Here is a 27,980-nt window from a genome sequence, read left to right on the forward strand (position 1 = left end):
TTATTATTTATTTTTATGTGCATTGTTGTTTTGCCTGCATGTATGTCTCTGTGAGGGTATTGGGTTCCCTGGAGCTAGTTACAGATAATTGTGAGCTGCCATGTGGGTGCTGGGAATTGAACCCAGGTCCTCTGGAAGAGCAGCCAGTGCTCTTAACCTTTGAGCCATCTCTCTAGCCCCTCCATAAACTTCTTTATTCATAGCATCATGCAATTACATCCCTACCCAACAAAAACTTAACAGTCTCCAATATTTGCTTATACTCCTTGAGTTTATAACTCTGCAAAGTATATCCTTAGAGTCAGACAGTTCTGAGCTGCCATGTGGGTGCTGGGAATTGAACTCAGGTCCTCTGGAAGAGCAGCCAGTGCTCTTAATGGCTGAGCCATCTTTTCAGTCCCTGTTTTATTTTCTGCTTTGTGCTTTTGGCAATTGAACCCAGAACTTTGTGTCCGTGCTACTGTTCTGCCACTGAGATACATCCCAGCCCTCCTCCACTTGGGAATTTTGGAGACTGGGTCTGGTTATTTAGCGCTGGCTGCCCTGGATCCGATGTGTAGACTAGACAGACATTGAGAGCGCCTTCTGCCTCTGTCTACAGAGTATTGGTTTTCTAGGCCTGTTACCATGTCTGGCTATCTAGCTTTTTCTTTTTTTAAAAAAATTTATTTTGAAGGCTGAGCATGGTGGCAGATCTGAGTTCAAGGCTAGTCTGGTCTACATAGTTCTAGCACAGCCAGGGCTATGTAGAGAGACCCTATCTTAAACAAACAAATAAAAATATTTTGAGACAGCATTTCTCAGTTACTATTCTATTGCTGTGAAGATGCACCATGACCAAGGCAACTCTTATTTAAAAAAAAAAAAACCAAAAAACATTTAACTGGGGGTTTGCTTACAGTGTTAGTCCATGAAATCATGTCTGGAAGCAGACAGGCATGGTGCTCGAACAGTAGGTCTACTACTGATTCCCAAACAGTTCCACTAACCAGGCACAAGGCATTCAAACATGAGCCTATGGAGGCATTCTCATTTAAACTACCAGCACAGGGTCTTAACAAATTGCTGAGACTCCTTGAACTTGTCACCCTTCTCGACTCCTAGAGTAGGTTGGAGGATAGCTGTTTAACATCACACCCTGTTCTTTAAAAGCTGCAGTAGAGTATGAGGGCACATATCCCAGAACTCAGGTGCTGGAGACGGGGAGATTTTGAATTTGAGGTTAGCCTGGGCTACATGAGATTGATTGAGACACTCAATATAAGACAATACTGAACTTGGAAGACTGAAGCAGGATTGCTATGGTTTTGAGGTCAGCCTGGGCTGTAAAGGACCCTTAATGGTCCTTTCTGCCCCCTCCTGATCTTCCCTTAGCACTGGTATACCAAGGAATTGGAGGCAGCTTAAACTGCACACCTGAGAGCTTAATTAGCTAGCCTTACTAGTATTAGGATAAGGTGTTTAGGTGGCAGGAAGAATTTTGAATTCTTAGATGTAGGTTCAATTCCTATTATCCTAGAAATAAAAGGATTTAAACCTTACCATAATTAACTATCATCACTCAGCTACTAAAAAATAACAACCTACCCTTAGCTACTCTAATAGCAGTTATAGTCCTAATTAACCTATTCTTTTACACACTTAACACTTTCCCAACAAACAACTCCAAAATACTTATTCAACACACCAAATCAAAAAAGGAGGAAATTTTTTCATAGAAGGTTTATCTGTTGGTCATAAGGAAATCGTGGGTAGGATCCTCGAATCTACCCCCGTTCCAGCAGAAAAGAAGAGAAGTGGAGATTGCAAGCATAATGCAGTAAAGTTTTGCTGTATGTGATGAGTGGAGTGGATGAAAATAGTGCCCAGTTCGTGCTGGATCTTTTATTTATGAGACTGGTTCTCACTGTGTAGCCTTTACTGGCCTGGAATTCTTGAGACTTGCTTTTTTTTGTTTTGTTTTGTTTTTTGTTTTTCGAGACAAGGTTTCTCTGTGCAGCTTTGCATCTTTCCTGGAACTCACTTTGGAGACCAGGCTGGCCTCGAACTCAGAGATCCACCTGGCTCTGCCTCCCGAGTGCTGGGATTAAAGGCGTGCGCCACCACCGCCCGGCGAGACTTGCTTTTTATTTACGTTTTATTTTGTTTTTGTTTTTTGGTTGTTTTGTTTTGTTTTGTTTGAGATAGGGTTTCTCTGTGTAGCCCTGGCTGTCCTGGAACTCACTCTGTAGACCAGGTTGACCTTGAACTCAGATTCGTCTGTTTCTGCCCCAATTGCTGGGATTAAAGGCATAATCCCCCACACCTGATCTGCTTTTTAAAAAAATATATTTTATTTGTGTGTATGTATGTTTTGCCTGCATGTAAATATGTGCACCACCTGCATGCCTGGGGCCTGCCAGCGGACCTAAGGGGGTGGTGGATGCGCTGAAATGCGGTATGAATGGTTGTGAGCTACCGTTCAGGTGCTAGAAATTAAATTCAGATCCTATGCAAAAGCAACAGGTGCTTTAACTACTGATAATCTCTCCAGAGATCTGCTTTTAAGATAGAGTCTCGTGCAGCCCAGGTAATGTGGAACTTAATATGTAAAAAGACTGACCTTTGATCTGCTTCCTGCCAACACCACCTCTCATGCTGGGTTTATAGACATGTGCCATCATACCTGGCTTTTATCTGTCTTAATATTTTTGAAATACAGTACTCCAACTAGAATAACTGGGTGCTAAGAACATCTGGTCTTGGTTCCAAGAACTCTAGATGTGACAACTTTTTTGGAAAAAGAAAAACCGCTATGTAGCAATTACCATACTTACCCTAAATGAAATCCTGTATTTTGGTAAGAATGAGGAAATGCGGGTGTTTTTGCTGTACACCTGGTGACAGATTTTCTTTCCCCCTAAGTTACTCACTTTAAAGGTTTCTGTTTCGGTTAGTGGAACACCCATTTTATGTACGTACAAGCCTTGAGAAATAGTACGTGACCAGAGGGCTTTGCGAGTCAGAACTAGGCGTGGGGTGGAACAGTGTCTGTCGGCTGTGGGCGGGGCTCCAGCGTCACGCCCCGCCCACCGGCGCCATCTTCCTGGACCCGGGCGGGGCACTGGGCTGTGCGTCGCCGCTCGGGAAGGAACGCGGGCTGCAACCCGGACTCAGCACTGACTTCAGAGGTACAGGTGAGTAGGGACGGGGCTTGAGGGGTGGGGTGGCAACCGGGAGAAGACCTGACGGTGCCAGGCAGCCAGCCCTCAGCACTCATCCGGCTCCTTCCTCACTGCTACACTGCCTCAATCTGAAGAGAAGTCCAAGTTCTCTTTGATTTTTCTGGAAAAAGTAAGTTTAGAAATCTATGATGTGTTTTAGGACTGATAGCAACGGGGGAGGGAAAAGACATGGGTTTCTCAGTGTTCCGCAATGAGCAGGGTAGGCCGCGGTGTTTGGGGAGGCTGAGGCTCCTAGACTGTGGCGAGCGTCTCCATCCTGAATTGAGTGTTTTGTGCCTTCTCTAGGAGGCCTTTCCCAGGGGCCCAGGACTGCTCAAGAGGACAATGGATTCTGGAGCTCGCCCAGTTGGTGGCGGCTGTAGCAGCCCTGCAGCGCTATCACGGGAATACAAACTAGTGATGCTGGGCGCTGGTGGCGTTGGGAAGAGTGGTAGGTAACCTTTTCCACGGGACAGCAAAGTTTGCAGAGCGCCTGAGGGACCAGTCCCCAGGCCAGACGGGTGCAGCCTCTTGTGCACAGTTGGTAGTTGACGTACTTGATGGTCACCGTCCTGAGTTCCGTTTCTTGTTTTGAAGCCATGACAATGCAGTTCATCAGCCACCGATTCCCAGAAGACCATGACCCCACCATTGGTAAGTCGGATCCTCATTTTTATTTCCAGGTACGTCCTGTGAAAGTATCTCAATAGATTAACGTGTTTGTGTATGTGGTTCTTACTTACTTAGACACAAGGATAAACAGTTGAGTATTTTTTCCCGAGACTTCACATGTACATATGCGCCATCCTTAGTCCTCAGGTTAGGTTGAGTGTTAATAGACGACCTGTCTTTTTTAGTGGATGTATTCTGTATTGTTAGATTAAAGGCACGGCTACAGGCTACTCGACGAAACCTTTTCTTGCTATCACTTCTAAGGGTCTGACAAGAGACTGTCCCTGTTAGTATGAGTCAGCTGATTTGAACTTCCACAAAAGGAAGCAGAAAAACACGTAGAGCCAGCCTGCTGAACTCTTAGAGCAGACTTCCACTGGAAGCTCTCCGTTTATTTCCTTATCCCTGCAGCTCATTACATAGCAACGTCTTCTTTGTCTTTGTAATCTTTGGCTGTCAAATGTTGGTAGAGTGCCAATAGAGTAAATCAGTCCTTTTTTTTTTTTTTTTTTTTTTTACACTGGGGATTGAACCTGAGACTTCAAACCAAGCTTACCGGGCAAGGCTTCTACCACTGTGCTGTATCCCCAGCTTGGTTTGTGTTGTTTGTTTTAAGTTGTATTGTTTTCTTTTGATTAAAGGTTGAGCCCAAGTTAGCCTTGAACACATGGCACTCCCTTTGCCTTAGTCTGGGATTGCAGGCATGAGCCACCATGCCCAGTTCTATAGTGTGTGGGTTGTATTGTTGTTGTTATTAATTGCTATTTTCTGTGGATTAAGAATGTTCCTCACCCCTAAATCATAAGGAAGCAGTTTTGGTTTGTTTGTTTGTGTTTTTTTTGTTGTTGTTGTTTTGAGACAGGGTTACTCTGTGTAGCCCTGGCCGTCCTGGAACTCACTCTGTAGACCAGGCAGACCTCGAACTCGGAGATCCGCCTACCTCTGCTGCAATTAAAGGTGTGTGCCGCCACCACCACCCAGCAGCAGTTCGCTTCTGAGTGATTAGATAAAGGAAAAGTAGGGCTGAGGAGGGACCAAAGCTCCGCCATTAGCTGGGAGTGATGGCACACATCTGTAATCCCAGCATGAAGCAAAGGCAAGAGGAATGTAGATTCATCACCAGTCTGGGTTGCATAGAGTTCTAGGCCGGCCAAGAAAACTGGTGAGATCCTCTGTCAAAAGCAAAACAAAAGCCTGCCCTTCCGTGGCTGTGGTCATTTTATTTAACATCTGCTTCTGTGGGTTTGGGGAAAATGGGAACACTTGTCTTGTCAGTGTATGGGAGTTGTTATTTTTTGTGCTTAGGGGTCAGGCTAAGTACATGCTGTACCACCCACCGAGTTGCATCCTAGCTCTGCTATATCAACTTTAGAACATTGTTTCAGACTTTGAACCGGTGCTGTGGGAACTCCGAATAAAGTCAGTCAGTTCAGGGTTTAGGGTTATTTACTTAGTTCCAAGCTGTAGCTCCAGGCCACCCACCCATGGCCTCCAGCGCAGAGCCCAAGTTCAGAGTTGTCTCAGTTCTCGTGATGCTTCACTACAGAAACATTGCCTGTGCTCGGTGGCCAGGCGGGGTCAGTGTCTGTCCTCCGCCTGGCAGGATGTATTTGCCACCCCTGCCTTCCTGCACTGCTGGCTCCTGAGTGTGGGAAGCCTGCCTGACAGCCTACCACACCCACCTCGTTATTCTGCCCTTGTTTGTGGTGAGAACCAGCCACACCTAGAGATTGGCTAGAAAATGTCACATGATACCTCAGTTGGGCTGGGAACTGAGACCCTGAGCCCAGGCCTCAGGGTCTAGTGGCCCATGTCCTAACTTCATTCTTTTGTAGGAGGGTAGATATGTTCCTACACCTTCTTTATTCTCCTCTGTAGGTTTTTAGAACTATCAAAATAGGCAAAATTTTCTTTTGTCATATCCATGATGCTGTCTGTGTTACTGTCCTGTGTTATAATCCTGACCAACTGCCCAGAGCTCATCTCTACTTGGTTCACGAGTGCCACTGATGGTCTTTGATTTTAACATGGCAGTTAATGTGTAGTATAGTTTAGTTTACTGACCGTCACACGTTTGAGATGTGAGCTGCACAAACCGTAGGAACAAACTGGGATGGATCTGTGAAGTGGCCATTGAAGAAGGCAGTGTGACTCTGGAACTTACTTTAGGGAAGAGAGTTACTTTAGGGCCCTGAGGCTGAGGGGCATGCACCGTCTGAAACTTGAAGAAGGAAATCCAACTTTTCCCAGGCCTCCTTCGCTGAAAACAAAAATCTACAGCTATTACCACCACCTTAGCATTGGTGGAAAGGTGCTTTCCCCAAAAGCCTGGTGACCTGAATTTCTTCAAAGCCCATGTAAAGGTGTGAGGAGAGACCTGACTCTACAAAGGTGTCTTCTTGATCTCTACACACACACACACACAACACACACACACAGAGTCATGCACATACATAATAATATAAATAATCTTTAAACAAAATAAAAACCAAAAGAACTCCAGAAGCAATCCCTTATTTCTTTTGTATTTAATTTTTTTGTAAGTGATGTTAAACACTATTTGTTGTGCTTGGGGTTGAACCCAGGACCTTGGGCATGCTAGACAAGCACGTGACTATCATGCTACATCCCCAGCTCTCTTATTTTTAATGTAAACCTCACACTTTTTCCATCCCAAGAAGATTTCATTGGTTTGTCTGCAGGGTTGTGCATTGAATTCAAGGCCTTATGTATATTCTGCAAATACCCGACTGTAGATCTATACCCACTGCCTCATAAACTGCCTTTTTAAAAAAGATTTATTTTTATTTTATGGTTATGGATGTTTTCCTGTATGTGTGTCTGCGCATCACAGTTGCCTGGTGCCTGCAGAGGCAGAAGAAGGGCTTTGGATCCCATGGAACTGGAGTTAAAGTTGTGAGCTCTCATGTGGGTGCTGTGAGCCAAACCCAGGTCATCTGCAGGAGCCATAAATCAGTACATTTTTACCCTATTCTGCTGCTCTCTGACAGTATTGTATGATTCAGCAGCAAATGCTCATGTGTCTTGAGCACTGTAAATGTGTATATGTGTATACTTAAATAAGAAGAGATTTCTTGTCCCAACCACCTGCTCCCAAATAACTGGCAGCCATTTCCCAAATAACCAACTCAGAGACTTAATATAAATTATAAATGCTCAGGCAATAGCTCAGGCTTGTTACTAACTAGTTCTTACAACTTAACCAATTTCTATTCATCTGTGTGCTGCCCTGACGCTTGTGGTGTTTACCTTTATCCCATTTTGTATGTCCGACTTATTCTCCATCTGGCCCAAGACGTCTCTGACTCTACCCTTCCTCATCCCATCATTCTGTTCGGCTCTCCCACCTAACTTTTTCCTGTTCAGCTATTGGCCAGTCAGCTTGTTTATTAAACCAATCACAGCAACATATATTCACACAGTGTACAAAAGGATTGTTCCACAGCATACGAACACATAAGCACATATATATATATATATGTATATATATATATATGTGACTGAAATTAAAATCTGATGTTGGGGACCTGTGAGATGGCTCAGACAGTAAAGGCACCTGTCACCAAGTCTAACCTGAGTTTGGTCCCAGTACCTCACATGATGGAAGGAAAGGAGCAATCCCTGCAGGTCCTCTCACCCCCGTCGCCATGCTGTGTCAAGGGCTGGCAAGTTTGCTCACCAGGTGCTTACTGCCCAGCCCTAATAACGTGAGTTCCATCCTCGGGTCTCACATGGTGGAAAGAGAGGACCAGCACTTGAAAGTTGGCCTCGGAGCTTCCCATGCGCTGGGTGGCGTTTGTGCGCCCACGTGTACACAGAACCCATTAAATAATGTAATGTAAGCCGGGCGGCGGCGGCGGCGGCGGCGGCGGCGGCGGCGGCGGCGGCGGCGGCGCACGCCTTTAATCCCAGCACTCGGGAGGCAGAGCCAGGCGGATCTCTGTGAGTTCGAGGCCAGCCTGGGCTACAGAGTGAGTCCCAGGAAAGGCACCAAAACTACACAGAGAAACCCTGTCTCGAAAAACCAAAAAAAAGAAAAAAGAAAAAATATGTAATTTTATAATGTTAAGAGGAAATATCTTGGGATGCATGTGGCTGGTTTTTTGGTTTATCTCTGTGTAGCCCTGGCTGTCCTGGAACTTGCTCTGTACACCAGGCTGGCCTTGAACTCAGAGATCTGCCTGCCTCTTCCTCCCGAGTTCTAGGATTAAAGCCTTGTATCACCATGTGTGGCAGTTATTTTTTTTTTACAGATTTATTTATTTATTATGTATACAGTGTTCTGTTTGCATGTATGTATGCATGCAAGAAGAGGGTACCAGATCTCACTACAGGTGGTTGTGAGCCATCATGTGGTTACTGGGGATTGAACTCAGGACCTCTGGAAGAGCAGCCAATGCTCTTAACCTCTGAGCCATCTCTCCAGCACCCAGTTAATTTTAAGTGATGAAAATATTGAATGGGCTTTTTTTTTCTCTCTTTTACTTTTCTGTATTTTCCAAGATTAGTATACATCTACATTAAAGAAGGTAGGTGTGCTAGCAGGCACCTATAGTCCCAGTACTTGGAAGTCTGAGGCAGTAGGATCTCTTGGCACCAGGAGTTCAAGGCCAGCTGGAAAACATAGAGACCTCGTTTCTTTATGTTTTGGTAGTGGGTAGTATTTAGGGTAAGAGTTGAGTCAGGATCTCATGTAGATCAGACTGGCCTTGATCGACTATGTAGCTGAGGATGACTTTGAACTCTTGACTCTGCTCCTTCACTTCCTAAGTCCTAGGGTTATAGCCTTACACAACTCTACCTAACTTCCAACTCTGTTGTGGGTCATGCCTGAAATCTTATCTGCTGAGGAAGGATGTAAGTATAAGGGCTAGATTGGACAATTTATTTAAGACCCTGTCTCAAAAATAAAACATATCTGGGCTGGAGGCCACAGGCCTGAGTGTTTTTTTAGTTCCTGGGGCAGGAGGGTCACAAATTCAAGGACTACCTGGTCTACAGACTGAGTTCAAGACTAGCCTGATCAACTTAATGAGACCTCTCAAAAGTAAAAAGAACCTGGCATAGTGGCTCTCACCTGTATTCTCAGCATTTAGGAGGCCAAGGCAAGAGGATGACCACACACTAAAGACTGGACAGGGCTCCAGGGTGAAACCCTGTCGCAGAGCAAAGCAAAGTGAGAAAGAGGTGCCTATATATCAAAGTGGTAGAGCGCTTGTCTCTCAGAGCCATTACATTCTGTCTTCATGCTTTAAGGAAGAAAAAGTATTAGGAGGCAGGAGCAGGCAGATTTCTGTGAGTTCCAGGCCAGCCTGGTATATGTATCAAGTTGGCCAACCAGGGATACATAGTAAGACTCTATCTCAAAAACAAAAAATAAACAACAAAAAAGTAATAAGTTAAAATTTTTTAAACAGGGTTAAAGATATTTCATGCTTGCATCACATGCTTAAAACCTAGAGTTTATTCCCAGTATTACAACTAACAGTAATATGCAGAAAAGAACTTGGTTTTGACATGAAGGGATTAGGATATTTTCTAGAAAATAGTAAAGTTGTGAGGGATACTTCATAGTACACCAGCTGTTCTTGCAGGGTCCCAGATTCGGTTTCCTACACCAACATGACAGCTCACAACCATCTATAACTCTGTTCCGGGGGATCTGATGCCCTCTTCTGACCTCTCTGGGCATCAAACACACACATAGTACACTTTCAGCCAAAGCACTCATATGCATAAAACAAAAATATGTAAGTCTTTACAGAGTGTCTGGGCATGGGGACTCCAACCTTTAAAACCAGCACTCTGGGCTGAGCTATAAAGGAGAACTGTAGCATATGCTGTGCACATGGCCCCAAATTTGAGTCAGTAGCCCTGGGTTTAATCTTGGCTCCATCACCAATTAACTGCAGTTTAAAGAAGACATCAGCCTTTTATTTTTTAAGTTTTTTTTCTTTTCTAAGACAGTCTCACCTGTAACTCTAGTTGCCCTCAAACTCTCAGAGATCTCCCTGATCTCAGAGATCTGCCTGCCTCTGCGCCTTGCCTGCCCCCCCCCCCCCCCCCCCCCCCCGTGGGATTAAGGATGTGTGCCACCATACCTTGCCTACCTTCTTTTGCTGTAAAATGGAAATAATAATACTGGGTAAATATTGGATTATTGTGACTATTAAGTAATTTCATGTATACAATTTACTTAGCCTAATGCCTTACATATACTTTAATAAATGATAGTTGGGACTAAAAGCATGCACCACTACGCTCAGCAGTTAAAATCTTCCTTTAGTGTGTGCATGGTGTGTGTGTGTGTGTGTGTGTGTGTGTGTGTATATGCCACAGCACATGTTTGAAAGTCAACGGAAAGTGTTGAGGGTTCTGTGCTGTCCTAGTTTTGTGTGGGTTCCAGGATTCTAACTCAAGTTGCCAGGTAGGCTTTGCTGAGCACTGCCAGCTGAGCCAATTCCTCTGGCCCCTGGTGTAATGTTTTAAAAGAAATTCTTTCAGAATTCTTGTGGTTTGAATAAGAATGACACCCACAGGTTCATGTATTTGAATGCTTAGTCACAAGGGAGTGGAACCATTTGAAAGGATTAGAAGGATTAGGAGGCGTGGCCTTGTTGGAAGAAGTGTGTCACTGAGGGTGAGCTTTGAGGTTTCAGAAGCCCTTGGCAGGCCCAGTCTCTGCTCTCTCTCTCTCTGCCTGTGCATCAGGATGTAGCTCTTAGCTACTGCTCTAACACCATGCATGCCATCGTGCTCCCTGCCATGGTAATAGCAGACTAACCCCCTGAGACTGTAAGCAAGCTCCCAATTAAATGTGTTCTTTCATCAGAGCCTTGGTTGTGTCTCCTCACAGCAACAGCACAGTGACCAAGACAATCCTTTTCTTTCTTTTTCTTAAATATTTATTTTATCTGTATGTGTGATTTGCCTGCATGTATGTTTTCTTTCTCTTTCTTTCTTTCTTTCTTTCTTTCTTTCTTTCTTTCTTTCTTTCTTTCTTTCTTTCTTTCCTTCCTCCCTCCCTCCCTCCCTCCCTCCCTCCCTCCCTCCCTCCCTCCCTCCCTCCCTCCCTTCCTTCTTTCTTTCTTTCTTTCTTTCTTTCTTTCTTTCTTTCTTTCTTTCTTTCACAGCATCTCCCTCGGTAGCTGTAGCTGATCTGACCTAGAACATAGACAAAGTTGGCCTGGAACTCAAAGAGATCCTTCTGCCTCTGCTTCTCAAATGCTCAGAATTAACTTCTAGGTTTAGGTTTATAGCTGTGAACATGACCATGCTGGGTAGTGGTGCACGCTTTAAATCCCAGTACTTGGGAGGCAGAGGCAGATGATCTCTGTGAGTTTGAGGCCAGCCTGGTTTATAGAGCTAATTTTCGGACAACCAAGGCTACACAAAGAAACTCTGTCTCAGAAAAACAAAACAAAAACAAAAAGATACATGACCACCCATGAACAAAGGAAAACATTATTGTATACACTAATCTATATATTTTGATGAATTTACAGCATCCTGAGAAAGTTAAGCACATAAAAACAACCTAGGGGCCAGTGAGATGGCTCAACAGGTAAAGAGTTGCCCTACTAGCCTTGTGACCTGATTTCCATCCCTAGACTGCAGATAAAGGTATAAGGAAAAGGCTGACTTCATAAAGTTGACCCTTGGCTTTCACATGCATGTACATACACACACATACCATGCACACACATACACGCCACTAATAATAACATTTTAAAAAGAAATTGGTGGGCTGGGGAGATGGCTTGGGGGTTAGAGCATAAGCTAGAAGCAGATTGCATTTCAGATCCCCAGAATACAGGTAATTCCAGCCTCCAAAGTCAGAGACAGAGGCTTCAGTGAGCAAGCTGCCTAGTGAGACCCAACACTAACCCTGGGTCTCCACACACATGCACTTGCACACATACGAGCATTCATACGTTTACATGTGTGCATACCACACACATGAAAAGCAAATGAAAAAACATGAAGCCTGGGAATATAGCTCAGTGGTAGAACACTACCTGACATTTGAACCCTGGATTGGAGGTCTGGCTCTACCAAAATAAGTAAGTACATAAATAAATAAGTAAATACATAAAATTGGGTGGGACCGCTGCTTTTGTGGGACGGGTTTTCAGACCCTTGCTTCTTCCCACACGTGTGTCCTTCCCTCCTGTAGAAGACGCGTATAAGATCCGGATCCGCATCGATGACGAGCCTGCCAACCTGGACATTCTGGATACAGCTGGACAGGTACTAAAGCCCAGAACCTCCAGGAAGGGGGGCAGCCTTCTGCCGACAGTATCAATAGTTTGTCTCTGTTAGTTTTTCACGCGCTGCCTCAGGACGGCAGGTAATAGACATGCTGTTTCTTCAAAGTGGCCAGGGTGTGTGCTGGCCCAGGTTGCAGCAATGCATTGTGGGCCTCTGTTTCCCTCCAGGCGGAGTTCACAGCCATGCGGGATCAGTATATGAGGGCAGGAGAAGGGTTTATCATCTGTTACTCGATCACGGACCGTCGAAGTTTCCATGAAGTTCGGGAGTTTAAACAACTGATTTACCGCGTCCGACGCACTGATGACACACCCGTGGTTCTCGTGGGAAACAAGTCCGACCTGAAGCAGCTGAGACAGGTGAGAAGGAAGGCCGGTAACGGCCTGGGTGGTCACTGGTTCCGTGAAGATGGCTTTGCCTTCAAATAGAAAGTGACAATTAGCCTCTCCCTAGCTTTGGAAATGTCCCTCTAGCTATTAATTTCCTGTTATTCTAGGTAAAATCTGGATTTTTAGAAATCAGTGCACAGGATTTTAGACACATAATAAGCTATCTGTGTCTTATACCTGTAAGCTAAATATTTAACAGGCTTGGCACGAGGATCGCCATACATTTGAGGCCAGCCTAGGCTGTGTAGACCTAGGCTCAGCCCTTCAGTCGATTAACAAACAAAGAGATGCCAATAGAATACTCATTAAGTAAAGAATCATGGAGCTGTTAGTTTCCTAAATCTTCAGAAATGATGTTTGGATGTGGTTTAGTTGGTAGAGCCTAGATACACAGGGGCCTGGGTTCAATCCACAATACCGCAAAAAAAAAAAAAAAATTTTTTTAATTTATTTGTTTTTATTTTATGTGCATTGGTGTTTTGCCTACATGTGTGTCTGTGTGAGGGTGGCAGGTCAGTGAAGGACAGTTGTGAGTGGCCATGCGGGTGCTGGGAATTGAACCCGGGTCCTCTGGAGGAACAGCCAGTGCTCCCAACCACTGAGCCATCTCTCCAACCCCCACTGCAAAAAAAATTTAAAAGTAGCTTTTATTAACAAGAGGTCTCAGTAGTAAAGGCGTTTGCTTGCCTTGTAAACCCAGTGGCTAACCTGAATCCTTAAAATCCACATAAAGATAAAAGAGAATCAATTCCACAAAGTTGTCTGTTGATTTTCACACATGTGCTTGGGGGCATTCAGGCCTCACACACATATTGTACACACATACACACAAATAAATAAGAACTTTAAAAATAATAAAATTAGGCTGGGCAGCGGTGGCGCATGCCTCTAATCCCAGCACTCGGGAGGCAGAGGCAAACAGATCTCTGTGAGTTCGAGGTCAACCTGGTTTACAGAGCGAGATCCAGGACAGGCACCAAAACTACATAGAGAAACCCTATCTTGAAAAAACCAATAAAATAAAATAAAACTAATTAAAACTTCAGGTTGGAGAGCTAACTAAACATTTAAGAACACCAACTGCTCTTGCAGAGAACTCATGCTCCATTCCCAGTACCCACGTGGTGTGGCTCAGAACCATCTGTACCCCCAGTTCCAGGGGATCTGATACCTCTGGCCTCCAAGGGCATCAGGCACGTACATAGTACACAGACATACATATATGCAAAGCAGCCATACACATAAAATAATCATAATCTAAAATATAAATAAGGCTGGGCGGTGGTGGCGCACACCTTTAATCCCAGCACTCGGGAGGCAGAGGCAGGTGGATCTCTGAGTTAGAGGCCAGCCTGGTCTACAAAGTGAGTTCCCGGATAGTCAGGGCTACCCAGAGAAACCCTGTCTCAAAAAACAAACAAACAAACAAAAAAAGCAAAAGTATAAAGAAAACTATCATTATCAATATCTGTATTTACTTGATATTGCTTGATATCTGTTCCCAAAAAGTTACCTTGAAAGGGAACTCAGTTTAGTCAGGAAAGTGATTGTAAGAGGGCCTGAGTTCAGTTTTGGGGCTTTTTTGTTGTTGTTGTTGTTCGTTCGGTTTTTCGAGACAAGGTTTCTCTATGTAGCCCTGGCTATCCTGGAACTCACTCTGTAGACCAGGCTTGAACTCACAGAGATCCACCTGCCTCTGCCTCCTGAGTGAGGGATTAAAGCTGTGCATCACCAGTGCCCTGCTGGGTTTTAGTTTTTTGTTAGTTTTTAAAGCCAGGCATGGTGGTGTGTGCTTATAATCCAGCACTGGGGAGATGGAAACAGGCAGAACTCTGGGGTTTGCCAGCGTGGCAAGCGCCGGGCCCATGAGAGACCTTGTCTCAGAACAGAAGAAAGGTGGGCGGATGTGTAGTTCAGTTGGTAGAGTGTCTGCTTAACATGCAGGAAGCTGGGTGTGAGACAGAGGCAGATGGAGCTCTGAGTTTGAGACTAGCCTGATCTACAAAACAAAGTTCCTGGGCAGCTGGGGCTACACAGAGAAACCCTGTCTTGAAAAAACAATTTAACAAAATTATGTGGGCCTTATCCCTAACACCGCATAAAACCAGGCATGGTGGCACATTCCTGTAATTCAGTCACTCTAGAGGTAGATGATGGAAGACTTGTAAGTTCAGAGTCATGCTTGGCTAGCCTGGACTACAAGAGACTCGGTCTTTTAAAAAAAGAAATCTGGAAAATACACTGGAAATGGAATCACGTGCTTTGGAGTCATGTAGTGCACTCCATGGCACGTCAGTCCCGCGGTCGGGGCTGTGTTCTCTGCTGCCCTCTCCAGCGGGGACCTCTGTCCTAGGGACACCCATACTCTTCCCCACAGCTGTCACTGCTGCCCGCTGTACACTATACACTTTCTCATGTTTGTGCCTTTGAAGGTCTCCAAGGAGGAGGGATTGTCTCTGGCGAGAGAATTCAGTTGTCCCTTTTTTGAGACCTCCGCTGCATATCGTTACTACATTGATGACGTCTTCCATGCTCTTGTACGGGAGATACGGAAGAAAGAAAAGGAGTTAGTGTTGGCCATGGAGAAAAAGTCTAAACCCAAAAGCAGCGTGTGGAAGAGGCTGAAGTCACCGTTCAGGAAGAAGAAAGACTCAGTAACTTGAGGGAAGTGTGAAGCGTGTTCTGTGAACTGCGGCGCTGCTCGGAGCAGTCCAGCAATCTGCAATAATGAGCATGCTGTTTGCTCCCTCTCCACTGTTCTAAATGTCACTGGTGAGGGGACATGTCCACTAGGAGTTTCCAATGATTCACTATTTAAAGCCCTGTCTTAGTTGACTCTGATTTATTAACCCATCAGAGCTCTGTCTGCTCCTTCATTGTCACATTAGAATTTGGTCTGCCATTGTTTTGGTTATGTTATTGATGTAAATTAGTTTGTGTAAATCGTTTATGCCCAGGAGACTGTGTATACCATGTGCACTTGACTGTGTTTACAAAAGGAGCTTTGTGCTGTATGCTCCTCGCCGACCTTCACCTTGAGACCCCCTGGCTCTGTCTCCCAGAAGGACCTCGGCCTTCTTTTCCCACACTGTACGTCTTGGAGACAGAGCAAAAACCGAATAGAGAAACTAATGCTAAAGAGATTGGTGCTAAAGGTGAGTCGGTGTCTGTGGAATGGACTCCTGTCGTCGATTATGGAGGGATGAGGTTTGGGGAGATACCGCTGTATCCACACAGAAGACGGCTGGAAACTTCCAGGGTCAGCAGAGTTCCCACAAGGAGCCTGAGAACTGCACATTTGACCAAAGGCACTCAGGAGGTAAAGAGAGCCAGAAGCAGAAACAGAATGGAGGTTTCTCCTTAACACACTTGACTCTTCCTCCGGGGTCTTGCCTTTCTTTACCTTTGAAGGCTGGCACTTTGAGAACAGCTTCTGGCTCTGGGACCATTACAAGATCTCGCGGTTCTTCTTTAAACCCTTGGTTGGGCGAGGCATGGTAGCCCGTTGCCGTATCCTTCTAAGGCTGAAGCAGGAGGATTGCCATGGGTTCGAGGCTAGCCTGGGCTACAGAATGAAAGCCTGTCTCAGAAAAACAAAACCAAAAATAAATAAATAAATAAGTAAATGAGTAAATAAATAAGTTCTTTCTTAGGACAGCTATACCACCTGCCTTATCCAGGTTTCTTTCCCCTTTGAAGAACTGGGCCTGTCTTCTTTAGACTGACGGGATTGTCCAAAGGGAAGAGGCATCAGGAGTTGGAGTAAAATTGTTAGGTGTTCCCTTGACCTCAGCAGTCACTGGACTCAGGGCTTGAAGGTCTGTGGTGTTTCTGTTTGATGGACCAGTCTTGAAGCTTAATTTAAGAGTCACATACGTAAATTGGTTTCATCATCTGAGGAGTTCCTCAGAGTTGTCAGTGCTCAGCCTTAGAGACTACCACTGCTCCCGAATGTGGTTGAGACACTAGTCTTGGAGGAAACAGCTTTAACCATTAGTGGTGAGCTCTCTGTCTTGGGGTCAGGATTATCTAGCTGTCTGGTGTGCTGTGTGAGACATGTTCAAGAGAGTCAGATCCTAATGTGGAGTGGTCACTCGAGGCTCAGGTGACACTGTTTCAAAGCTGCCACTCAGCTTCCTGCTCCCCCTGTTAAAGGAATGGCAGATGACCTAGCTCCCAGGAGGAGCCATTGCTGGGACTTTTATAATTTTGGGTAGTTGTCTTTTGAAAGTCCTAGTAACTTTTGCTACTATTCAGAATGTGTTTTTAATATGCAAGCCATCAAACAATGAAAGGCCCAAATTCAAGTCTATGCAGCCCACAACATTTCGGAGAAGCAACAAAATGGAGAGCAAATACAGCACCAGTCTCTTTGAACAGTATCTCACCTGGATAAGGACTTTCAGACTGAATGCCTTCGCTGCTTATTATTGATGATCTACGGGGCTGTCGTCAGTGCCAGGCAAGGAGTTGACAGCTACAGTGACTCAAGATTGTCATGGCAATAGAAAACATTGCCAGAAAGAAAGGCCTGGGCCGGGCGGTGGTGGCGCACGCCTTTAATCCCAGCACTCGGGAGGCAGAGCCAGGCGGATCTCTGTGAGTTCGAGGCCAGCCTGGTCTCCAAAGCGAGTACCAGGAAAGGCGCAAAGCTACACAGAGAAACCCTGTCTCGAAAAACCAAAAAAAAAAAAAAGAAAGGCCTGTACTGTAAGACAGGGAAGTTGCATTCTGTGCGAGGGGAGCAGCAGTGAGTGTTTTTAAGGCTATCCTGTGAGACATTTCATCCTAAGATGGTCCCTTAATTCCCATTGAGCATTGTATTCCTGGTGCTAGATAGCGGCAGGGGTGCAGTGTTGTGAGCTGGAGCACCTCCTCAGCTGCAGGGGTGCAGTGGTGTGAGCTGAAGTACCTCAGCTGCAGGGGTGCAGCGGTGTGAGCTGGAGCACCTCCTCAGCGGCAGGAGGAGTGCAGTGGTGTGAGCTGGAGCACCTCCTCAGCTGCAAGGGTGCAGCGGTGTGAGCTGGAGCACCTCCTCAGCTGCAGGGGTGCAGCGGTGTGAGCTGGAGCACCTCAGCGGCAAAGGTGCAGTGGTGTGAGCTGGAGCACCTCCTCAGCTGCAGGGGTGCAGCGGTGTGAGCAGGAGCACCTCAGCTGCAGGGGTGCAGCGGTGTGAGCTGGAGCACCTCCTCAGCGGCAGGAGGAGTGCAGTGGTGTGAGCTGGAGCACCTCCTCAGCACTCACAGAGTGAAGGTAACTCACAAGCTTTAGGTCATCAGTATTGTCCAACCTGAAGGCATGAAAATCAAGTATTCTCTGGAACTTGGAAGAGAAGATTCAGGAATAAGTTGAAAGGCACTGAAACTGTTTGTGTTGAAACAACATTAGTAATTACAACCTTCGGAAACTAGCACTAGAATTAGCTGTTTATAGTCAGTAGGGAGACATGTTTTCACTCTGATACATTAGCAAAGTGTTGTGTGTCACTTGGGAAGAAGTTCTTCACTGGTGCACTTGTATAGGAAGGCAGTTGTGCAGTACAATACAAGATCTTTAAACAATGTGTCGGGTGTTTTGGTTTTTGTTTGGAATCTTTAGAAGAAAAAGTACTTTTTAAAAGAACTTCTTACTAGCGCGATGAGTGCCTTCCAGTTTTTTGTGTGTGCGAGCGCACGTGCCATGGTACGTGTGTGAGTGTCGGAGACCGCCTTGTGGGAGTTGATTTTCTCCGTCCATCCTTTTGCAGGTCCCAGAGACTGAGCTCAGGTTTTCAGGGTTGGCAGCAAACCCCTTTTCCACTGAGCCGTCTCTACAACCCCTTCTTCTTTTGAAATGTCCCCTGCAGGCCACCCTTTGAGTCTCCATACTACTCCAGCTTCACTTTGGCAAGTGGTCTGTAGATTTAAGGACCTGGTTGCTTGAACTCCATCTCAGTGTTCAACTTCTGGGAACCAGACCCTCTAGCTAGTGTGACAGTGTCTTCCACTGAGACCTGAGAGGTGGCATCCAGGCAAAAGCCAGATGCTCTGAAGGAGGTTATAGAGGTCTGTTGCCACCCTCCATTCTGAGCAGCAGGTCGTCTAGTGCTTGGAGAGCGTCCTCCAGATCTTTTTCAGCAGCAGAGGCAGCTGGAATAGTACAGGGCAATTCCTCCTACTGACTCAAGGACACCTCTGAAAAGCAGAGCAGCATCATGGAAGATCACTGAAAAGCCTGAGCTGATCCTGAGCTGGAACAGCTAGTTCAGCCCACCACTGATAAAACCTATGAAGCCCTCATAAGGGCCCTTCCAGGTCAGAGAATTCAGATCCTAACTACTGAGGTGTACCTCAGGGTCCTAGCCGAGAACCTGGCTTCAGCCAGAATATCTTACACTTTCCCCTGATAGCAGTGCCACAGTCCAGGGAGAGGGTTCAGTGGGTAAAAGAGGCTGAAGGTGAAGCCATGCCTCTAACCTGAGTGTGATTCCACGGGTCCACCAGGAAGTTTTCCTCCTGTGCTGTGTCATGAGCCCTGCTCACACAAGATAAAAAATAATGTCAAAAACAAACAAATGAAAAAACCAGCCATCTTGTCCTGGGAGGATTCTCAGTGGCCCAAGACCCTTTGCCGATAGGCCTGAGGACCAGAGTTTTATCCCTGGGACCACACTATAGAAAGAACCTGTTGCTGCAAGTTGTCCTCCGACCTCCACAGGTGCACCGTGGCCCCGAGGCACACCCACCTGCAAGTGAGTAAATACACATTTTAAGTATCTTAGGGGAAGTTTTAATGGTATTAGGGCTCCGTTGTAGCTCAGTGGTAGAGCGAGTTACCCAGCACGTACAAAGTTCAGTCAGCATCTCTCCTCCCAAAATGTGAAATACCATCAAATTCCATGTTCTGGAAAATACTGACTCAAAAACCTGAAAATCCCTACCGTGTACAGAACACTCAAGTGTTAGCCCGTCTCCACAGAAGGACCCCTTTATTCGAAATGATTACATCTCTGAGGGGAAAGGGAAAACACCTCGGGTACTTAGAACCCGTGACCCTAGCATTCCAAAGGCTGAGCCAGGAAGGTTGTAAATTCGGGCCAGCCTGAGGAACATAGTGACTCCCTATCTTAAAAAAGGAAAGAGCCAGCTACAGTAGTACATATCTTTAATCCCAGCACTTGGGAGGCAGAGGGAGGTCTGTGAGTTCAAGGCCAGCCTGGTCTACAGATCGAGTTCCAGGACAGCCAGGACTGTTACACAGAGAAACCCTGCCTGGAAAAAAACCAATAAACAAACAAATAAATATAGAATGGTTCCTCGAATTTCATCATCTTAGCTGGAGCTAAAATTTAGGTGGCATAAGCTTAAGAGGAGTCACTCAAAATATTTGTTCTTTGATTAAAGATTATTCACTCTGCCCTCCAGACCTCTGAATGCCCTCACTGTACAAATTAATTTTATTTTCTCCCTACTAAGAATTATGAAATAGAGCCGGGCGGTGGTGGCGCACGCCTTTAATCCCAGCACTTGGGAGGCAGAGGCAGGCGGATCTTTGTGAGTTCGAGGCCAGCCTGGTCTAGAGAGCGAGATCCAGGAAAGGCGCAAAGCTGCACAGAGAAACCCTGTCTCGAAAAAAAAAAAAAAAAAAAAAAAAAAAAGAATTATGAAATTGGGGGCTGGAGAGATGGCTCATAGATTAAGAGCACTGGCTGTCCTTCCAGAGGTCCTGAGTTCAATTCCCAGCAACCACATGGTGGCTCACAACCATCTATAGTGAGATTTGGCGCCCTCTTCTGGCCTGCAGGCATACGTGCAGGCAGGACACTGTATACATAATAATTTTTTTTTTCATTTTTCTTAAGAAATTTTCTACTTACTCCACATGCTATCCACAGACCCCCCCTCCTCCCTCCTCCCACCCCCAGCCCTCTTTCCCAAGCCACCCCACATCCCCCAAATTGAGGTCTCCCATGGGGAGTCAGCAAAGCCCAGCACACTGAGCCTAGGCAGGTCCAAGCCACTTCCCACTGCACCAAGGCTGTGCAAGGTGTCACACCACAGGCACCGGATTCCAGATCCCGATCTCCCTGCCTGGGTGGCCCCCAAACAGTTTGAGCCAAACAACCGTCTTCCGTATCCAGAGGGCCTAGTCCAGTCCTATGGGGACTCCACAGCCACCAGTTCACAGTTCATGGGCTTCCACTAGTGTGGCTGGTCATCTCTGCACATCCTCCCATCATGATCTCAACGTCCCTCGCATGCAGAATCCCTCCTCTCTCTCATCAGTTGGATTCCTGGAGCTCAGCCTGGTGCCTGGCCGTGGATCTCTGCATCTGCCTTGGATCTCTGCATCTGCCTCCCTCAGTCACTGGACAAAGGCTTTATGATGACAGTTAGGTTATTTGCTAGGCTGCTCACCAGAGTAGACCGATCCAGGCACCCTCACCCAGACTCAGAAGGACAAACATAGTAAGTACTCACTCATAAGTGCATACTAAATGGGAGGGAAGGAATGGCCGAACTGGAACCCACAGCTCCAGAGAGGCTAGCTAACAGGGAAAGACCCATGGATGATCTTGTGAAGGAGAAGTGGGTGAGATCTACATGAGCGGACAGAGTCGGGGAGGGGGTGGCAGAGGATGAGGAGTGGGGGATGAGGACATAGGGAAATGGGAGGGTCAAGCTGGAACAGGGACAGTGGGAGGGCGGGGAGGAAGATACCATGATAGATGAGGACATCATGGGAATAGGAAGAGGCAGGATGCTGGGGAGGCTCTCAGGAATCCTAAATAAATAAATCTTAAAAAAGAATTATGAAGTAGATGTCATTTGAATCAGGATCCACAGTTAGCAAGCATGCCTGTCGAAACACAGTGCTACAAAGGACATTTCTACTGTGGAATGTGAATGATGCCTGTGCTCTTGGTGAACTGTCTCCGCCATGTGGCACTTTGGGGCTAGATTGTACCATCTATGTGAAGAAAACAGTTGCTACCAGAGCTCTTCTCGGCAGAAGGAACATCCTCTTTCCCCTTGGCACAATTGACTTGAGTTGACTTGCTTCTTGTTCTAGTAGGAACATGGGAAGTGGTTAAGGCCTAGCGGAACTGGCAAAGCCTTTAGAGCTCTTAGCAAAATACAGTCAAACAGTGTCAATTACTTAGATCAGTCTCAAGCTTTACAGTCCTCTGTTTCCTTCACCTTACCCGAAGGCTGCTGATGAGCTGGGGAAGCAGAGCACATATGCTCAGTTGACAGAGCAGATGCCTACTGGGCCAGAGGCTCTGAATTCCACCTGGAGCGTGGCATAGAGCCAGGCATAGTGAGTGGTGAGTGCCTGTGACCTCCTGGGCGGGGCTAGAGACAGAAGAATCAGAAATTCAAGATCATCCTCGGCTATGTGGTGAGTCTAAGGCCAGCCTGAGCAATATTAGACTCACTAAATAAACAAACAAATAAACAAGGGCATGGTGATATATGCATCTGTAATCCGAATACCCGGAATCACAAGTTCAAGGCCAGCCTGGCCAACTTAGTTAAAGAGTAGGGACCTAGCTAAATATAGAACACTTGTCTAGGACCAGGGCTCAGGCTCCACCACTGCGGAATAAAGAAATGAATAACAACTTAAGAATGATGCCATGACAGATCAAGTCTGGGGACAAGCCAGAAAAACTCCATTTATTTGTTTGTTTGTTTCAAGGCAGGGTTTCTGGGAACAAGCCGGAACAATTCTATTTATTTATTTATTTATTTATTTATTTATTTAAAGATAGGGTTTTTCTGTGTAGCCCTGACTGTCCTAGAACTCTCTGTTTAGACCAGCCTGGGCTCGAACTCAGATCCTCTTGCCTCTGTCTCGTGAGCGTTGAGATTAAAGGCATGCACTGCAGCCACCACCACCCAACGAGAAAAAAAAAATCTTAATATGAAGGAAACCACCCGAGAGAGTGAGACAGGAAGACAGGAAGATCTTAAATGTGTGGGGTGTTCTGAAATTGCTGACCAAGTTTTAAAATGAGTTGGCTTTGAGACAAAATTACTGGGATAGTTTAGTTTTGTCTAGCAATCTCTCTTGAAAAAGTTCAGTGTGTGCATTCCTCAGCACACATGATCAGATTATGAAGTCATCCAGTTTTCTGAACAAAAGCTGCTGGGGTGGGGACACAATGCATTTCCTGCCCTTATTGCTGGAGATTAGTACAGCGTGCTCTGAGCCAAGATACATTCAGCTGGCTCCCTAACGTCTGCCACCGGATATGTTCCCTCTGCCCTCGCAGAGGCGTGTCTGTAGGGGAGGGAACAGGGCAGGGACGCATGCTCATTATAAATGAGTGCTCCAGTTCAGTGTCTTTGCTGGCTGGAAGACATCATCACACCTACCTACTCTGAACTGTGTCAGGGGACTGGGAAGACGGTTCAGTGGGTAGCATGTCTGCTGCATGAACATGAAGACCTGAGTTTGATTTTTTTTTTTTTTTTTTGGTTTTTCGAGACAGGGTTTCTCTGTGTAGCTTTGCACCTTTCCTGGAACTCACTTGGTAGCCCAGGCTGACCTCAAACTCACAGAGATCCGCCTGGCTCTGCCTCCCGAGTGCTGGGATTAAAGGCGTGTGCCACCACCGCCCGGCTCTGGGTTTGATTTCTAAAACCCACATTTACAAAAGCCTGGACGTGGTAATTCATACTTAATGCTGGAGCTGATGAAACACAGATGGGTGAATGGTAGGGTTTCCCCAGCCAACTAGCCTAGCTGCCTTGGTGAGCCTGAGGCCAGTGAGTGACCCTGCCTGAAAACAAAAGGTGGACAGGTAGACAAGGTGGATGATACCCAAGGCTCACCTCTGGACTCCTTGTACACACAATTGTGCACACACACGAAGAAGCATTTTGGGAGTCTCTGCCAGACTTTCTGGCCATTTTAACTTTCACTTTCCTAGAGAATGTGTGGGTTACTGCAGCGGATATATTTCCTGCCTGTCAGCACCACCACAAAACCCCAAACAACTCTAGACCCAATTTTGCAAGGTGGTGGTGCTAAGGTTTGGATGCAAATACCTCATACGAAATGCCCTACCACTGAGCCACACTCCCAACTCCCAAGACTCACTCCTTTTGGTTGCTTCAGGGTTGGCGATCAAATCCAGGGCCTCAAAATGCTGGGCATGCACTCTCCTACTGAGCTCCAACCTTGCCCTAGATCGAACTTCTTCTGAAACTTGGACTTAGAATAAGGAAGAGAAAAGGAAGCCTGTTTGTGTTTGCTTTGAACCACTTCCGGGAGGAGGTCATGTCCGTGGCCTTCCTGGTCTGTGGAGCCCCTGCAGGTGTTAAGTTCACCCTAGGAATTGAACATGGATTAGAACCGAGCACACGGTTCTCTCGGAGCTTGGCTTCTGTGCCGTGGGCAACACTAATTCTGAAATGCAAAATCTGACAAGAGATTTGGATCCTTCCTTGAGAGCAAGAGAGAGAGACCACCCACGGTCAGCCACTCAGTGAGTGGTCAGTCACTAAATGCCACTTGGATGGAAGCGAGTCTAAACCATGAGCGTTCACGTCTGTCTCCACAGTTGTCCGGGGAAATTCTTGAGGGCAGTGGCACGGGAGTTTTAAGTATAACCTGATTGGCATTAGTTCCCATTACATATTTTTTTAAAAAATCACGTTTATCTCTTTTGGGTGTGTGTATGTTATGACTTACATGTGGAGGCCAGGAGACAACATGGAGTTAGTTTTGTCCTTCCACCGGGTAGGTTCCAGCGATGGGACACTTCCGGCGTGGCACCAAGCGACTGTACCCACTGAGCCATCTCACTGGTCCCCCCATTAGAGTTTGTATCTTACCCTTGAATGTTCACCAATAGTGGTGGTTGAAAAATACAGGAACTGAGCCTTCAAGACAGCTGAGTGGTAAAAGACACTTGTTGCCACACCTGACAACTTGAGTTAGGTTTCTACCACATGGTAGGAGGAACCAGCTCCCTGGGGCGGGAGAGATGGCTCAGCGGTTAAGCCCACCAGCTGCTCTTCCAGAGAACCCAAATTCAATTTCCAGCATCTGAGTTGCAGTTCACAACCCTCTGTAACCAGTTCCAGGGGATCCAGTGCCCTCTTCTGGCTTCCTCAGGTATTGCACATACACGGTACTCAATACATGGAGGCAAAATACCCACATGCCTAATAGAAGAACCAACTTTCAAAAGCTGTCCATAGACCTCCTCATGGGCTTGCTGGCACGTGTATGTGTGCACACACACACACACACACACAGACATAGCTGGAATGGGGTGAGGCTGCTGCAGGCTCGGCTGCTGATGTGAGCTTGCTGCTGTGTGAGCTCGGAGCAGTCTATTAACCTCCTGGGCGGCGGTTTTCTCATCTGTTGCACACGGACAACAACACTTTACCTGTGACAGGGCTGCAAATAAGGATTAAATATTTTATATGTATTTGTGCTCAAAAGAGTGCCTATTAACATTCAATCCACGTTAGCCAATTATTTTCTATCATTATTAAACAGAGATGCCAGGCCATGGGGCAGAAGCCAGGACCCCCAGCACTCAGTAAGGACAGAAGTTCCAAGCTGAGCCGTCTTTGCTTCATGAGACCCCATCTCCAAAAGAAAGAAGGAGAGTGTGTATATGTGTGTGTGGGGGGGGGAGGTGTTTACATGGATGACGTCACTGTTCTTGAAGCATTTAAAGAGGACTCCAATTACTAGCTGTTTGCCTCTGTAGACCACAAGCTCCAGAAAGCCAATGAGACCAATTGTGAGGACTTTCGTAGGCTGGAAAGTCCTTCCTGAGGCTTTGGGAGGAACTGACAAGAAAAATACCTTAGAGAAAGAAATAAAGAGACCCAGGAGGAAACAGAGTTGTCTCCCATGATCATGCATGATCACCCACATACACTGCTCCTTTCCAGCATATCCATGTCCTTCTCCAAGGACCTGACCTCTTTTCCAAGAATCCATACTTGGACATTCAACTCCAGGGCAGTCCTTCAGCCACCATGACCCATCCTCTCTTGTCAATCATTCAGAAATCCATATGACAGATGTTGGACTAGCTCAAGACTATAGAGGAAAATTGACAGAAACCTGGAAGAAATTATTTAGAGAATGGTGTTACCTTGTTTTGGTTTTTTTTCCCCTGGGAGAAATCATGATGCCGTCCTGGGGCTGGTTGTTGGCTTCTGTGAGATGAGTCTCATTTCTCATTCTGTAGCCCAGACAAGCTGAGCACTCAGCATCCCCTGCCTTTGTCTCCCAAGCGTATGTCTGTGCATCATGAGCATGCCTGATGCCCATAGAGGTCAGAAGAGGATGTTGGATCCCATGAAACTGGGTTATGGATGGTTGTGAACCACCATGTGGGCGCTGGGAACTGAACCCTGGTCCTCTGCAAGAGCAGCAAGTGCTCTTAAGCCATCTCTCTCCTCCAACACACAGTCCTTTAAAAAAAAAATAGTTGGGCATGGTGACACACACCTTCAATTCCAGCAGAGGCAGGAGGATTTCTGTGAGTTCGAGGTCAGCCTGTTCTACACAGTGAGTTTCAGGATGGCCAGAACTACATATCGAGACCGTGTCTCAAAAGAAAAAAAAAATAAGCAAAAGGGGGTGGGTTTTGCCCAGCTGTAATTTCAGGAATCAGGGAGCTGAGGTGGGAAGATTGCTCTGAGTTAGAGACCAGCCTGGAATACAGAGTAAGACCCTGTCTTAAAACTAAAAACTGAAGCCGGGCGGTGGTGGCGCACGCCTTTAATCCCAGCACTCAGGAGGCAGAGGCAGGCGGATCTCTGTGAGTTCGGGGCCAGCCTGGTCTCCAAAGCGAGTTCCAGGAAAGGAGCAAAGCTACACAGAGAAACCCTGTCTCAAAACAAAACAAACAAACAAACAAACAAAAAACCTAAAAACTGAAAACCAAAAGTTATTTGAGTGGGTTGGGAAGAACAGGTGTTCTGTGGTCCCGCCTTCTCTTTCCTCGTGGGGACGATGCTCACACAGCACGTTAGGGACAGTGAATCATCCTGATGAAAGCCCCACAGGCAGGAAGTGGAGGCAGGAGGATTGAGTGTGAAGCCAGCCTAGTCTAAAAAAATCAAACAAACCAAGAAAAAGAGTGAATCATTCCATGCTCCAGACTTGGGAAGGCAGACTTGGCTTCTGTGATGGGCCCACAGCCCATCTCCGCAGTATCGCCGTCCAGGATATTGCAGGGGTTGTCTCCTGTTTCTACAGAGCACCTTGGACTCTGTAAGTGTGCATTTACTAGTGTGACGTTTGGTTGGTTCTTACCCTCTGCCTGCCATCTCCAAGTAGGACTCTTGCTATCAATGTCACTGTCGAGGTGACTGTCATTTAGCAGGTAACATGTTAGGGCCAGAGGTAGAAGAAACAGGGGTTCCGGCACTGCCGAAAAAAGAAAAAATGAACGAGAGAACAGAACTGACCATCAAGAGTGCTGGTAATATTTCTTTTTTGTTTTTTTTTAGTTGTTTTTGTTTGGAGCTGGGGGACAATTTCATTAAGAGCTTAAGAGAAGCCGGGCGGTGGTGGCACACACCTTTAATCCCAGCACTCGGGAGGCTGGGAGGCCAGCCTGGTCTACAGAGTGAGTTCCAGGACAGCCAAAGCTACACAGAGAAACCCTGTCTGGAAAAACAAAAAAGCAAGCAAACAAACACATAGAAACGGAGTTTAAGAGAAAATCAACTGGGCAAGAAAAGTGCAGATCGTGCATCTGGGAGGGGATGACAGTGCCCTTCGTGAGCAGCTGCCCGCGGAGAAGAGAAGCGGAATTCAGAGAATGAGAAAGCCCCGAGCACCAGGGAAGGCAGGCCGAGGCTTTGGAAAAAGATAGAAGAATGTTGAAAAGTCAGTTTTCCGGGAATAATTCAGGAGAGTGGGCAGGCTTCCCTGAGCTATATGGCAAGGCTCATTTAGCCACTGAAGTAGTGTTTCATTTTGGAATAAATATCTTCACTTAAAGGAGCAGACTAGCTATCAGCACTAAAATCTACCATCTGGGGGCTGGAGAGAGGGCTCCGAAGTTAAGGGTGCTGGTTGCTCCTGCAGAGGACCCATCTGGGGGTTTACAGCCATCTGGAACTCCATTTTTGGGGGAAACGGATACCCTCCCTCTTCTGACCTCTGTGGATACTGCACACACAGCACACATACATACATGGGCAAACACTCCCACACATAAAATAAATAAATCTAAAACCAAAAAAAAAATTCTGCCCTCTCTCCAGGTGGTTGTGACTTTACAAATCACACCTATTTTATATGCCTGTATACCTAGAGTTGCATAACAGTTTCCCAGATGAAAGGAGCCGTGAGGGAACAAATGTAAGAAGTTCTGGCCTAGAACACCCTTTGGTTGCCTATCATCAACCGCAGCCACCTCGCTTTAAGAAAAGCAGCTCCCACCACTGTG

General features: G+C 46.3%; 1 protein-coding gene across 3 annotated transcripts; it reads left to right on the top strand.

Annotated features, from left to right (window-relative positions):
* The first annotated feature begins 48 nt into the window (after positions 1-48).
* Rit1 (Ras like without CAAX 1) lies at positions 49-16,219 on the top strand. Of its 3 annotated transcripts, none has more exons than XM_052732279.1 (6): positions 49-3,176; positions 3,510-3,654; positions 3,801-3,857; positions 12,073-12,146; positions 12,335-12,526; positions 14,989-16,219. In XM_052732279.1, exons 2-6 carry the CDS (start codon positions 3,549-3,551, stop codon positions 15,217-15,219), a joined length of 660 nt encoding a protein of 219 aa, XP_052588239.1. In that variant the 5' UTR covers positions 49-3,176; positions 3,510-3,548; the 3' UTR covers positions 15,220-16,219. The 3 variants fall into 3 exon arrangements, with proteins under 3 accessions (XP_052588239.1, XP_052588240.1, XP_052588241.1); XM_052732280.1 differs by having other exon boundaries at positions 49-3,170; XM_052732281.1 differs by lacking the exon at positions 49-3,176 and adding an exon at positions 3,208-3,333.
* The last annotated feature ends 11,761 nt before the right edge of the window (positions 16,220-27,980 follow it).

Source organism: Peromyscus californicus, unplaced genomic scaffold (genome assembly GCF_007827085.1).
Source record: "Peromyscus californicus insignis strain IS unplaced genomic scaffold, ASM782708v3 Scaffold_9__1_contigs__length_137607984, whole genome shotgun sequence".
Taxonomy (NCBI): domain Eukaryota; kingdom Metazoa; phylum Chordata; class Mammalia; order Rodentia; family Cricetidae; genus Peromyscus; species Peromyscus californicus.

Coding starts and splice junctions, on each gene's coding strand:
- Rit1 (XM_052732279.1), top strand. CDS start 3,549: ATGGATTCTGGAGCTCGCCCAGTTGGTGGCGGCTGTAGCAGCCCTGCA. Junction 3,655..3,800: donor TGGTGGCGTTGGGAAGAGTG/GTAGGTAACCTT, acceptor CTTGTTTTGAAG/CCATGACAATGCAGTTCATC. Junction 12,527..14,988: donor ACCTGAAGCAGCTGAGACAG/GTGAGAAGGAAG, acceptor GTGCCTTTGAAG/GTCTCCAAGGAGGAGGGATT.